Source organism: Coccinella septempunctata, chromosome 3 (assembly GCF_907165205.1).
Source record: "Coccinella septempunctata chromosome 3, icCocSept1.1, whole genome shotgun sequence".
In the NCBI taxonomy this organism is placed as follows: domain Eukaryota; kingdom Metazoa; phylum Arthropoda; class Insecta; order Coleoptera; family Coccinellidae; genus Coccinella; species Coccinella septempunctata.
The window spans coordinates 43,579,311-43,594,343 of NC_058191.1; the positions used below are offsets into that span (position 1 = coordinate 43,579,311).

At 38.9% G+C, this 15,033-nt stretch overlaps 1 protein-coding gene across 2 annotated transcripts in view; it reads left to right on the forward strand.

Annotated features, from left to right (window-relative positions):
* The window catches only part of LOC123310480 (head-specific guanylate cyclase), a 110,020-nt gene that overhangs the window by 57,800 nt on the left and 37,187 nt on the right, over positions 1 to 15,033 (forward strand). For both annotated transcript variants that reach the window (XM_044893953.1, XM_044893952.1), the window contains exons 2-3: positions 2,849 to 3,125; positions 12,847 to 12,923. In XM_044893953.1, the coding sequence (XP_044749888.1) occupies positions 2,931 to 3,125; positions 12,847 to 12,923 (272 nt within the window). In that variant the 5' untranslated portion in view covers positions 2,849 to 2,930. The remainder of the gene's footprint in view (positions 1 to 2,848; positions 3,126 to 12,846; positions 12,924 to 15,033) is intronic.

Here is a 15,033-nt window from a genome sequence, read left to right on the forward strand (position 1 = left end):
TCCACTTCTAAATATGCAACAAAGAGAATTTTTATGATTGGTGGGACGAATAGATCCAATGGATTTATGTACTGATACAGTCAGTTTGATAGTTACCTACTTATTGCCTCTTGGGATATAAATGGTAAGCTTTCAGTAGTATTATTCATGAAATAACTTGTGTTACGTTTCAATAATAATTCACTCGTACTCATCACAAAATATATTGACAGGATTTCGAACAGCTCTTTCCTTATACATATCCTCCAACCTCTCAAGTTTTTCCTCACCATCCGCAGCTATTCTAATGATATCTATCTTTCTCATTCTGAGTTCTTTCTGGTCGGTCGTTGGTACGTTCAGTTGGTATCTAATCACAAGGTGCTGGAAATAATTGGGGTAGTTCTGATTCAAAAACAGACACGCTTTGAGTGCTTCCTCGTTAAGTTGTTCCTCCAGTTCTTCTTCGGCTGCTTCTTTCTGTAACTCTTCCAAAGATTCCAAATCTGAATCGAAATCTTCAGTTTCTGTGGAAGATTCCTCTTCCGGACTGTTGTCTTGTGGGTTTGAAACGGCTTCTATTATCTTCATGTTTATCCTTCTGAAACGTTCGAGTTTCTCTTTTTCTTGTTCGGAAAGAGTTGTTTGGTACTTTGATTCCACATCACCAGATCCGTCTTGGAAGATGCCTGAGGTTTGAATGGCCAAACATTGTCGTTCAACTTTGTTTGGTTCTTCAGTTTTTTTGTTGATAATTTTTTTTCTTCCAGTGTCTACCTTGGATGTTATGTTCTTGTATCTATTTATTGAAAATTTTTTCACGGTGTTCATAGGTTTCTTTGTCTGATCAGAGATGATTTTTTTTGGAACTGTCTGAGATGTTCGAACGGTTGCTCTATTGTGGAATTTATTCAGATGTTCAGCATTTTCTGGTCGGGATATTGCTGGATTAAATGAGTTATTTTTAACACCAGACATTGTAACTTTTTCTTCATCATACGAAGAGTCCCCCATACTGTCGTTTCTGATTGATTTCGAACTGATTATTTTTTCTACAGAAGAAGTGAAACTTGCGTCTAATTTTGAAAAAATTATTTTCACATCTTCTGCTTCACCCTCATTGTCTTGACCATACTGGGAGGTTAGGGGACTACGGAAGATATCATCTGAAGAACTTTGAGGACCTTCGCATTCTTCATTTTCGTGATAGCTCAGAGGAGTATTAGACGGGACTGTGTTGGGTTCAAGCCTCTGTATCTCACTTTTCCTCAACGTAGCAGAAGAACGGAGAAAGAACATGATGCTTGTCTGAGAAACAACTGAATGAACTGAAATGCATAATTCATACAGAGAAAAGATTTTGGGGAATGGTTCGTTGAATATGTTTTATAAATAATGCGGAAATTCACTCTGTCATTTATGAGGGATCATTGTCAATACCATAGAAATATAAAACGGTCGATACAAATTTCATGGGTGAGTACACAGATGTTAGTAAGTAAAAGTATTGAAAACGAGCACAAAAAAAAGTGATGCAACTTGGTCCAAATTTTGAAAGGCATTCGACAATAATTTTGTGAAACGCTGAAAAACTATATTTTTCTAATTCTTATGACGAAAAGTGTTTTTCCGCACTTGTGTTAGGAAAATAATTATTTTTTGTCTAGTTGGCATTTGTGGAAATTTTCTGAAGAAGAAAGTAAAACATCCATTCAAACGAATTCGAGTTCCGATTTACCAGAAGCAGTTCGAAATTGAAAGGAACCTTTTCATTCAAATGAAAGCATTAATCTTCCAATTAGCTATCGATTTTCTGTCCCAGCTGTAGGGAAAACTGCTCACTTAGGTGGCAAGTTCCATTTTATAATCGCTTTTCAGCGGAATAGAATCAATATGTTGTGAAATATAAACAGAGAGAAAAAATGGTCTTTCGAATTTATGGTATTTGTCTGTGGTCGAAATCAGTTGTCAAAGTATTAGCAATTCCACCATTCCTTATAGAAGATTGAATGCTCGAATTTCAGGTTACATTCATAAACAATGAATTTTTTCATTAGGCTGATCACCAGGAGAACAAAATACCTCACCCTCCTAGTGACAATATTTAGATTTGATTCAATTCTTCACAGATTATGTCAACCCTTGGATGAGAAATGAATTGTATGCTTGATATATCTATTTTATATCAACAAACACTTTACAGTATTTCAAATATAATACTATGCCTTCACCCCAAAAACTGTTTCAAATAGTGTAGAAATTTTCAACTTCAAGCTATGCAATTTTCAGAAGGAGAAAGTAATAAAGTACCAATAAACAATAACATAATAATATAGCATCATGATGTTTCTTCATCCCAATTCCTGGAGAATCAACTAAATACTCAGGAGTCTTATAAGTGGTTAATTGGATTTTCCAATGGACATGAACATTTCTCACTAATTACACCTCCATTTATGACTTTTCTGATGTGTCGTTAAATATGAAACGTCCAGTTGACTTGTTCCAAGACCAGCCATAAAACGGTTTTATTGTTTCACGTCTCAATTGCCCAGAGAAATTTGCTGTCTCCAACTCATCTCGCACCTTAGTGTTATACCTTCTCCCACCTAAAGATGATGTTATGATGATGAGTGAAATACGTGTAGTTGTTAAATAACTCATCGTTGTGAAAATCATGTAATTAAGACTCTAGTTCTATCTTTTTTTGCAAACACCCTTAGACTTTTCTTATTCACTAGGCTCTGAAATCCCCAGGAACAATATCACGAGAAAAATCACATTCTCAACTACCCCATCCTTCCTTCCCAAACACTCCCTAAGCAATATCCGAACGTTTCCAGCCATAATATATACTTTTCTTTCACAGATACGTATGCTGGCCCGGCAACCAGGACTGCCATGAAATATAAATGAAGCTATAAACGTGATAAAGTCACGTGGATGCGACTATGGCATCGTCATGTCCTTTCCGGCGTCCCTCCATGTACGTAGCGTCCGATGGCGTTTCGGTGAAGAGGTCCCTGACGGCTAGACAATCCTCGATCCACATCCCCCAAGGCGACCTGGAGGCGGACGACGACGACAGGAACACCCTCAACTTGAAGCATCTGAACGCCGCCATCCTTTTGTTGACGTCCCCGCCGGTAAGGATTTGCACGTTCTTTGGGGTGTTTTTCCGGCGCTGTGCTATATAGGAAGCCCTGATTGTCTCCGACACCTTTTGGGGACGACGACAATGGGATTCTTTCGCAGTAATCGTCTCCTTTGAATTGGGGTTTGAATATTGCGGTGCGTGGGGTTGTTTGGTCGTTTTAAGGGAGCCGAGATCCGTAACTCGCCTTTTTATTTCTATCTCGAGCGATGGAGTTGTATTGTTTGACTTGAAAGGGATTCCGCACGACCTCAATTGATACAGTACTCGCTCAGCTCACAAGGCGTCGTTATGAAGAACGGATGTTGAAAATTTGAAAAGGAGAATATGTAAAAAATCAAATCTTCACTCAAGAAACACATTCAAACAGAATTAATTCAAGTGTAACTTTTAAAAACCTTAGGAATAAAGAGATGACAACGACAAACGTCCAAAATACAGCAGTTTCGTGTGATAACAGTCCCTGTAATCGGTTAATTGAGCGATGGGTTTGATCCCGAGCACTTTCAGTGTACAGGCCAATCAGAATTGAAGTTATTCAATAAACGGGACGGTTTTAATTCAGGTGGAATACAATGCAACAATTTACAGGATAACGGGGTAGTTTATCGTGGTCTCTCCGTGGCAACCTTGGGTGTACACGCCAAGCATTACCAGCAGACAGACTTCGAGACCTCTGCCGATTGGTTTCCGTCACCACAGAGCCAGGCGACAGAAGTCTACGATAAACGGGAAATCTAAACGGAACACAACAGGGGTAAGACGGGATAAGTTATTGTGGTCTTTCCGTGGCAACCTTGGGTGTACACGCCAAGCATTACCAGCGGAACGACTTCGAGACTTCTGTCGATTGGTCTTGGTTCACCAGAGAACCAGACGACGGAAGTCTGCGTTAAAAAGGGGGATTAACAATAAGGATTAACACAATTAAACAAATAAAAGCATGCAACTTTGAATCACGAAGTATGTGGTATCAAGAAAGATGGCGCTAAAGCAAACACATCTCCAGAGATTTCAGCTACTTTGAGTAATGTTTTCAGGGTTGGCTTAGCGGCGTCAATACTGAACATAAATTTCTTCCAAGAGCCTGCGATCTTACATTATGTGATTTTTTCCTGAAGCCTCAGTTGAAGAATTCTATTCTGCAAATTTGGACCAACTGAACACTAGAATAAATTCATCAAAGTTTTATTTCGAATATTTGAAAAAGTTTGTTGGGAAAAAAGATTTCGAAAACGTTGAAGGTCGAAAACAGCAAGACGTTTAATTGAATACAGAACCACCAGGGGTACCGCCCATGCAAATAGCTATTTTACGTCGAATAGCTCGGAATTAATAACGAAATTCGAATTGAGCGGTGAGAAATAATGAACATTCTTCGAGAACTTGGCATTCCCGACGAACGTGCCCTTAATTAAAAATGGGCTTTCGACAATCAAGGAAGAACCCTTCATTGCTTCACAATCTCTAGACTCCATCTCGAAGACTCGAGAACCACGTCACGCTAAAATAGCCGTTTCAGCTGCTGTACAAGAACAACGGTAATTATTCTGGGCCTCGCCATTTCGCGTCATTATTTTAAACGAACGCAGGACCCATCTCCTTCGATTCGAAACCGTGTCTCTTTATCAGATTCTGCAGATGACGATTCTGGTAGGTCTTCATTGTACCTCGCGCTTTGATATTTCCCAAAGAGAAGTTTCTCGGGAACCGATTGATCTTTATTTCGGTAACGGACTCATTTGTTCGGCATTTGACCTATTTCTGGTCGAGGGAAACGCGTCTAATGAGCAGGGGAAGATTCACCCCAATTAACATCGTCAATGGATATCGAATAAAAATTAAAACCTAACGAGAGTGCCTCTTTCCATACCTTTTGAAAAGCAAAATAGCCCCTATATCATTGACGTAGAAGTTAGGGCAACTGGAGACACGAAACCCTGGTAAACTACGCCTTTGGGGCTTTGTAGGGAGGCTCTTCGCTTTTTATTCCTCTCTCTAGTACTCCATAATAGTGTAGATATGACGAAAAACGATATTGAATTCTCTACATGGTTTCCCTTAGGGTACTATAATATAATCTCCTTAAGTTATGGACTGTGTGTACGATATTACAAGTGGAATATTCGAAAATTGCCTGATCGATATCCGTAAAAAATGGACTGCCTAAAATTCCTTCCTATCGAAGCTTTCCACCCGGTCCATTCAACTGGATGATTTGTATCACACCAGGAGCGTGAAATATTAATATACCGCATTCTGGAAGGAAGATTAATCGATAATTTGGTATATTAATGTGCACCCCCAAGCACGCATGTGATAAGGGTTGAGTAGATCCTAATTACAATTCAGATTTATCAATCGGCGACGTAAATGATAGGGGTAGGAGAGGGTTTTTTTCTCAACTAATATCGGAAGATGGATGAAATTCACAGATTTATTACTAGAAGAGTTGCTCTTTCAGAATATGTATCACATTTCCATTTACGATTACTTTTATTGAGAGATAAACGACTCGAAAGCTGATCTTTGAAAAAGCCTGAAAAAGATGGGTTCAGTTAAAAAATCGTCAAGACCGACCGGTTGCACCGAGATGGATGAAATTTTCAGATTTATTACTAGAAGAGTTGTTCTTTCAGCGTATGTATCACATTTGCATCTACGATATGATGAAATATCCAAATTTATCACTAGAGAGATTGGTTTTCCAGATATGACGTTTAAATATACTTTGATAATTCTGCTGATTTCAACCTAACTTGAAAGTTGAATAATGGAAAAATTAAAAATTTGATTTTCTCGTTAGCAGTGTCAGATAGCTGGAAGTTTGCTATGAAAATATAGGTTTTTCCTAGATAATGAATAAATAATTCAGCGAATCGATGAACTTTTTTTTAAAGGTCTAGACCAAGCTACCACGAGCGTTCCTATCGCAAATGTATCCAATCTGCTGAAAGCGCGCACGACCAAGGGAAGCGCACACGCTGAACTTTTCGGCCAAAGACAATATTTGTCAACACTTAAGATTTATCACCGCTAATGCCCAAGAGGATGCACGACGTTTCAACAATACATTTATGTAAATTCCCATTTACCGTAACGCAATTATTTTGGTTTGTTGAATGTGAACATCCGCGTAATATGGAGTTGCATAAACAGATGAAAAGCGGTCTCGTAGCTTGGCGGATTTCAGGACGATGAGAGAGAGAGAATAGAGACAAAATTTTATAACGTCAAAATTTGAATCGCGAACGAGCTAGAGCTAGGTATTTATTTTCCAGCAGAAATCTCGTGACATTTAATCAACATCAGACCCGGAGGGAGGATGCGTTGATAATTCATTTTTATCATCGGGATGTATGCCTCAAATGAAGGTAGTTACACTGAAAAAACTTCCTTCCGCACTCTTCGTTGTCACAAGCATTTCAAAACATGGAAATATGATAAGGTTGCTCATGAAGTCCTTTGAAAAAGACTCTGTGACCAGAATTGAAAAATTCACGAATAAATGTGTCTAAGTTGATAAAAAAAAACTATCTGTTCTAATAGATGTAAAACGGTTGATTCTTCCAGAGAATCTAAATTTATAATCAAGCAAAGATTTACAGCTACTAATTACTGCACAGCATGAGCAAAAGGTCAACGTAACTCCCTCACTAATTGGAAATCGGATCCTTATTTGAGGAAACTGGAGCTCATCAATTATGCCGCCAAATACAACCGATCTGTTTCGACTAGTCGATAAATTTCAGCAGAATAATCCAACCTGTGATTCGAAATCCCAATTATGTCGGAGGGAACTGATCGACTCACTCGTCATTTCTACTATTTTGTGAAATTCAGCTTTTGTTAATCGGAAATTCAGAGAATTACGCAATTGAACACTTCATAAATTCAATAAATTCGTTCAATACTTCCGTTTTTTTGATCAGAAACGCATTCATTCCAGAAAAATGAATGAATGATTATTGAAAATATTCTCCATGGTTGGTTACTGCTTTTTTCACCTCTCGGGCCATTTCCGAATTCTATCTTGAAAAAATGGCCAATTTTCGAAAATTTCTGGAGCCCACGGCAACGATACTATCATCGTTGTTGTGACCGACCAACGAAGAGTTTTGCCCGTGAAGTGTCGCTAGCAACTGGGTCAAAAACGCCTGACAAACTTGAGTCAGGCAACCCAAAAAGCGGTGATTGTAAATTTGCCATCTTAAATATTTTATAGAGACAATTCTTGGTGAAATGACTTATTGGGGTGACTTCTATCTTCTGTATATCTCAGGCAACGACACAAAGCAGCGAAAAAAAGACTTTCGACCATGGCAACGGAGCAGGCCTATCGATCTGTTTACATGCAAATGTCTTAATAGTCTCAGATCTCACCCAGCAGAAACATAAACAGCGCCTTCACAGCCCCGTCGTATTATATTACACTTAGTCTTTGTTGCGCGAATTTTATGTATACAGCAGGAGGAGAGTGCCCTAAGAAATGATAATCGTGGCTGAATTTGAGACTGGAATAATGGACGCTGCCGCTGTTCGCGGTCTAGTTTCCTTTTATTCCCTTGTTACCGCCCGGTTTGATTAAAATATTAGATTTGTATCTGAAAGTTGTTCTGTTTTTTTGGGGTCTCTTTTCCGTCGTGCGAGACCAGATAAAGTCTCGGCGGAAACGGGGAGTTGAAACGGTCGCGTGATTGAAGGAGAGAATTATGGTAATTTTTTATGGAAATTTCGTTTTATGCAGCCTACGCAATTTTTTGCACCTCCTCGCGTTATTGGGTTTTGGCCGAAGTTGGCGGCTTTATGTGTCGAATAGGCTTTTTTTCGTCGACGTGTCAATTTGGGGAATTTTACGCTGAAATAATTATTTTGCATTCCTGCTGTTCTGTTATGGGAAAGAGTTGTAAGTCTTGGTTAGATCTAATAGCTCTTTCAATACCTATGTTCTTACTGAAGAACTCCGTAACTCATTTTAATTTAATTTGAGGTTATTTAATTTTTAATGTTACCACCAACGCATTGAATCCACTCAATTGAAGATGACAATGGGCAGTTCCTTCTCATAACCCTAACGGTCCTTCACTACAAATGGTTTTTCCATATCACAGTTTCTAGTTTTTGGTCCTTCAAATTCTTTTTAATTAAGTACAGCGCGAGCCGCTGTATCATATTCACTGATAGACTCTGTATCTATGATCCTATTTTTCCGGTTTGACCTTTAAACCCTCATACTTCCTGCGCGAGTTATTCCCATCTCCTGAAAAAATTCCATCGACGGGCATTTTCATCCAGCCAAATTTGACAAACCTGTTACAGCAGAGTGCCGTTTAATATTTCAGATCCAACCCAAATTTCCGATTCACTTTGTATTCCTCCCTTTGTCGTGCATTCTACTACTGTCAATTCGGGAAACTGGTACGACAGGAGTTGCCAAACTCTGAGGTCTCATTAAGTATAAATCAAAGGCTGTGTGTTCGGCAACGCGCCTCCTCACAATAATTAAATTAGGCTGGGAGCTTTCTGGAAAAGGGTTCCGGCTGATTTTCATCAATTACAATACGCCACATTGACGAATTATTTCCAGCAGACAATCAACATTTCTCCAGGAATCTTATCTAGATTGAAATAAGGATATCTTTTTCTTCATTTAATTGTTCGTCTTTAAAATATGTACGAAATATTCGAGGAAAAAATAAATGAGTGTAAAAGAGAAGAACCATTGTTTATCCTTTTTACACTCTTAAAATGTAGTTTTTCTATTTTCTAATGGTTTGAACAATGCTGAAGCTTTTCACATGAGACTACACCAATTTCTTCATATCTATGAATCTGTATGAGCTTAATTGTCAGAAGAGATAAAGATTTACTCAGTTTCAAAACAGTCCCTTCATCGTTTGAATATTTGATTTCTGTTCTCATTGAATATTATGGTTAATTTACGATTCCAAAATGAAAAATTTCCATCGGTTACTTCCAACGAAAAGATCTAACAGCCTATTCAGGATGCGGATTGAAAGAGAAGAGGAAAACGAACATTCTCTAATTTCCCGAATTTTGATGAGGAAAATGCCAGTTTCCGCTCTGTGCGAATAATTAAACCTGGAGAGTTCCCGAAACCAGGTTGGTCATGTTTTTAATGAATCTGAGACGGAATCAATCGATAGGGTTACCTCGAAAGTCAAACAACTAAAGTCGAGAGATTCAGTTTTTTTCCTTTTAGGAAGAATTTCGATGAATCTCATTGTAGGGTGGAAGTTCCGAAGTTTGTCTTTGAGGAGAAGCAAGAAAAAAGCCTGAAATCCAACTTCTTCCCCGTTTTTATCCACGTCCATTATAACTCAACCGATTATTGAATGCACTGGTTTTATAGCATCACAGCATCCTCGTGTATCTCGAAGTATATCCGGTATCATCTGATACCAGTACCAATGAGCGTCTCGTGTTTTTCAATCTCCAAATCTAACCCCAATTCATCGAAACAAGATATGATAGATCGAAGGAAAGCCGTGAGATATATAAGAACATCAGATTTATAACCTACAACCCCGGTTCGTAGCACAATTATTCACCATGTCGAATCCCATAAAACGAGACTGTGCATCCGGGTATATTCCATTCGAAACATAATATATCAGTATTTTATCTATCTTGGCAGGGTTATCGTTGGAGTAGGATTTCTTCTGTTGCTATGGATTCAAAGTATGTAAAATGTTGAAAGATGCTGAACTCGCTTCTTTTATTTTTCACCTGATAAAAGCGTTATTCGAATCGTTTGATTTATTTAGAGAAACCTCCTTCGGTTTCATCCAGTCAGCATCCGGCATCCTTAATCGGGCAAGAACAGACAGGCACATCGTGTCGATTAACGTTCACAGACTGCTGTCTCCTCCTGTACAAGTTTATTCCCAGGGTCTAGGGACGTTATCCCGGTAATTTTCTAGAGTAAGACCGAAGTTTTCTCCCGCAAAACTCTGGGTTTTATCTGCTGTGGCCTCGGAATGAATCAGGCGAATTGATATTCAATTAAATGGGAATTGTTCGAGAGCTGTTCTCAGAGGTCGATATAATTAGTTCGTTTCAGGCGGTCTGGGAAAACCATGAATTGGAAATTGGAGTGAGGTTGCTTCTTTTTTTTTGGTTCGCCAGAGAAGTTTGCACAGGGCCTTCTTAAAATGTTTCATCAATTCGGTGCTTCCATAGTAGATAGAACAGTAAAGGCAGGTAGAGGAAAGATTAATCGAATAATAAATTAAGGTTGTGTTTGTTATTTATCATTCAATCAACGATCGTCAAAAATACAGCTGAACTTCAAAGAGAAAATAATTCCGTTCACTACTCTACTTCATTGATATAATCAAAATTAAATCCATCAATAATTTACTCGAAAACCTCCAACCAAACACAAAAAATTCTTAGAACACAATTCTCCGAATTCATTTCACCTCGCTTCTCACTTCCTCATTAAAGGCTATAAACTTATTGAATTCTAGTTCATATCGCTCCAGAAACAAACAAGACTTCAGTATAAAACTTCTTACATAAAAGTATTCAGCATTCGACACCAGAAAAATCAACTGAAATCCCACCGCTGTCACCAGTGTAATAAATAATGCACCAGTGTCTTGATCAATGGAGGAGCGTCTTTCCACTGGACTAGGGATGATTATTTTTACACTCTTATATACATATGATGAAAATCAACTGAAATCCCACCGCTGTCACCAGTGTAATAATGCATCCGTGCCTTAATCAATGGAAGAGCAGCTCTCCACTGGTCTAGGAGTGATTATTCCACATTCTGATTCACATATGATGAAAATCAGCTGAAATCCCACCGCTGTCACCACTGTAATAATGCACCCGTGTGGAAGAGCGGCTTTCCACTGGACTAGGGTGATTATTTTCTCATTACTATTTATATCTACGACTTCAAATAAGTTAATCATGGAGTAATGAAACTGTGCTGAAGTATTCATCTTCAGAAAATACAATTTTGTTCTTGTAAGCCACTCTAAAAACCCTCGAACGTTCATGAATCATCAAGAGAATCAAGGAGTCGACCTTTTTGTTCCAAAACAAGAGTAACTGTCCCGTTTTTCACGATACGGATACCCCGTGATAATTTATTCAATTCCGGATACCTCAGGGAATGGGGTCCAGAGTGCTCCAGTTACGAAACCAAAAGTTGCAGGTTGCTTTCACGAGTTCACCCAAAAGTTCAAAGTTGGGGACATAATGTAGCACGCGGTCGAACTTCCGCAAACGGAAACTTTCGTCCTATCTGGATATTCAACGGCGTTATTTCAATGTTTTTCGTCGGACATTTAGATGGAAAACGTCCTTGTGTTTTCCTTGGTTCAAATTTGTCTTCGGGATCTATTCATTAGGGTGGCATTGTTTGGCAGACTCAAGGAAGAGGACACAAATTGGATTTGGCGCATTGTTTCCGCCGTTTTTAATTCCCATCCATTTGTTACTTCTAATTATTCACGTTTATGAGTATAGGACTGTTATAATTCAATTGAATGACAAGGACCCTTATCAAACTTAATGACCACTTGATCACAGTGGCCTGAAGTCGGCAATATTCTGGTTCTGTGTGATCATCGGTGCAAAAGCTCTTTGTGCACGAGCAGCGCAAAGCCTCAGTCAAGAGACAATTGCTCGAGGCGCTCAGAGAAGAAGACGTAGAGCCGAACGCGTCGCGATACGGTGAACATAATTTGATTTCCCAGCAAGTTTCCCATATCTCCATATACGGGATTTCACTGCCTTTTCGCTCTAAGTGGAAAAGGTTGTGAACTGCTCCACGTCGCTCGTAAAAATAAAGTATACGTATAAACTTCCGCGATTTCCCGACACCTTCGGCCGGATGTTGCATTTTTCCACATTAGTCGCCTCGTATCGCAGCAGCCCGAGTTTCTGGGGATGATTGCGGCCGCGAGGGTTGATGTTGGTTAACGAGGTGAGGCGTCGGGTTGTACAACGTAAGAATTGTCTTTATACGTTGGCGGGTTTACGATCTTCACGTCATGCACGATATCTTTTGGTAAATATACTTTTCTAGGTTAGGTTGGTACACGTATTGAGTGCAAGGAGAAAAGTTGGAAAACTTTATAGGTAAGGGGGGGGTGATTTGCCCTAGGAAAACAGAAAGCAATCACATCAGCTGATGAAGTGGTGAGATATCTATATAACGACTAAGTTCTATTGGAGAACTGAAAAATTGGTTGAGCTGTAACTATCGCTTCCTATTTGAGTTTATGTTGGTTTGAAAGAAAGAGGAGAATAAGAGGTGATAGTGTATATTAAAGTTCAGACGATTATACTGCATCCTTCGAAATGTAAAGGATATTCAAGAATAGCATAATGGTCAAGCTACACTTCAAATTAACCTATTCGCTTCCATTGACCAAGACACGGATGCATTATTACAATGGTGACAACGGTGGGATTTCAGTTGATTTTCATCATATGTATATGAGAACGTAAAATAATCACCCCTAGTCCAGTGGAAAGCCGCTTTTCCATTGATCAAGACACGGAGTGCATCATTACACTGGTGACAGCGGTGGGATTTCAGTTGATTTTCATCATATGTATATCAGAATGTAAAATAATCACCCCTAGTCCAGTGCCCTTTCTTCTCGATAATTGTGTTTCTTGTGTTTTTTCCAACCTTGTGAGACTTTCATTGCATTTTTTTTCAGAATGATGCTGTTCAGATTGCTTTGACATCTCTCCTGCAGAAAGAAAGACTAGATGATGCTGGGAAATATTCCTGCCTGTAAGTAAGCTTAAATGATGACGATTTTTTCAGTCTTTAACTCGTACAAATATTTTAACAGTAGATTCTTGAGGTCAAAAGAAACCACTCTGTTCCTTTACCATTTTTCCGAATCTTCTTGGGTTGAAAGATACAGGCTATTGATAAATGTTTTTTTCAGTTCTATCTATTTTTTGATTCAATTCTCGAATCTTTTTCGATCACAAGTACTCTTCATATTTTCTTGTTCAATGCGCCGTTTTCGAGCAATTGTATGGTCAAAAATAAAATATATCTGTGATATTCTATACGAAAAAGGCGTTTCTGTTCACCTCATGAATCTACCCTTAAAATAGTTTTACGAGTCAAGGACTTACCCTGTCTGATCTGGAGTAGATAGAATCTGAATACTTTGCCTGGAATTATTCGTTAAATTCACATCATTTTTCGTCAGGCAAATCGACAGAAACAAACAGTTTGTAACTCGATTTGACCCTCTGAGTACTTCGACCTCGAAAATTCGAAAATCTCATCTTGGTTATCCTTTATAAAATTTCCAAACGTGTCTTTTCCGCGACCCTTAACTCAATATAACCCACTCTTGGATCTGCAGAGTCTACACAGAGAGGCATTTTTCGCATTCGACACAAACATGTCGCACCATCGATTTCACATCTAAAATATGCCGTCAGCGCACTCTCACCCCAGACAACTTAATTCGCATTTTTTTCTCTTCAGTCTGCTCGCTCTACCTCCCGTAAAATAATTAAGGATTGTCGAAAGCGTGGAGGAAAAACTGTCAGATTTCGAGGTATTCAATTCATTTCCATAATGGAATTCGTTTTTTTCAAACTGACTGAATGATAAAGGTGAATTGTTAGGCTTTAATCAAACCATGCAGCATTTTCCTGAATGGGGGTTACTAATAGTCCTATAATAACGATGAGAATTTCATGCAGTTCGTAGGATTTTAATAGGAGATAAAAAGATCATTGATAAAAAAGATTGTCAATATGGGTCAATAAATGAATGTGGAAAAAATTCCTGGATGAGCCGTTGAGTAGAATATTATCACGTCTAAGCTACGATCCCTCCTTAATCTATTCCCACCTTTAAGTCTCTCCTTTAATTACTTCGCGAAAGACTGGAGAAAAACCTAGATGTGCGAGATCTAGCGCGCTACGAAGCAACCCCTCATGAATTCGAATGAACCGAAAATTGTATTATGAATACCTAATTCCCTCGTCACTCGTGATATGCCGGAGGAATCCCGCCTTGTCGAGATCCGTTCAAGACGAATTCCGGATTATGTTATTCAGCCCTTGAATTCGATTAACTCCGGTCGTGAGAAATCATAAAGTGGACCGTTAAGTAACGCGTTTCGAAGGAGTTGACTTCGAAACCTGCCCGGTTGAATATTCAGATTGCGACCGATTAGTATGATCTTGAGTGGGGTTCATCTCGGAGTTTGTCGCCGTGGTGTAGATCATGTTTCTTAATGGAGAGAAAGCTCCAAGAAAACAAAGACAACTAAGTTTGAGAGCATTGTACAAAATGAAGTTTCTGGAGGAATTCGAAGATATATGATCTGAATATTATGGACTGATATTTAACCTTTCTGAAACCACCAAAATCAGCTGCCAAAATGAGATGTCATCTACAGAGATGACACAGTGACCTACACTGTCGACAGCGGTGGGATATCAGTTGATTTTCTTCATATGTATATCAGAATATGGAATAATCACCCCTAGTCCAGTGGAAAGCCGTTCTGCCATTGATCAAGACACGGGTGCATTATTACACTGGTGACAGCGGTGGGATTTCAGTTGATTTTCATCATATGCATATCAGAATGTAACATAATCACCCCTAGTCCAGTGGAAAGCCGTTCCTCCATTGAAAATAAATGATGATGATGATGATCAAGACACGGGTGCATTATTGCACTGGTGACAGCGGTGGGATTTCATTTGATTTTCATCATATGTATATCACAATGTGAAATAATCACCCCTAGTCCAATGGAAAGCCGTTCTGCCATTGATCAAGACACGGGTGCATTATTACACTGGTGACAGCGGTGGGATTTCAGTTGATTTTCATCATATGTATATCAGAATGTAACATA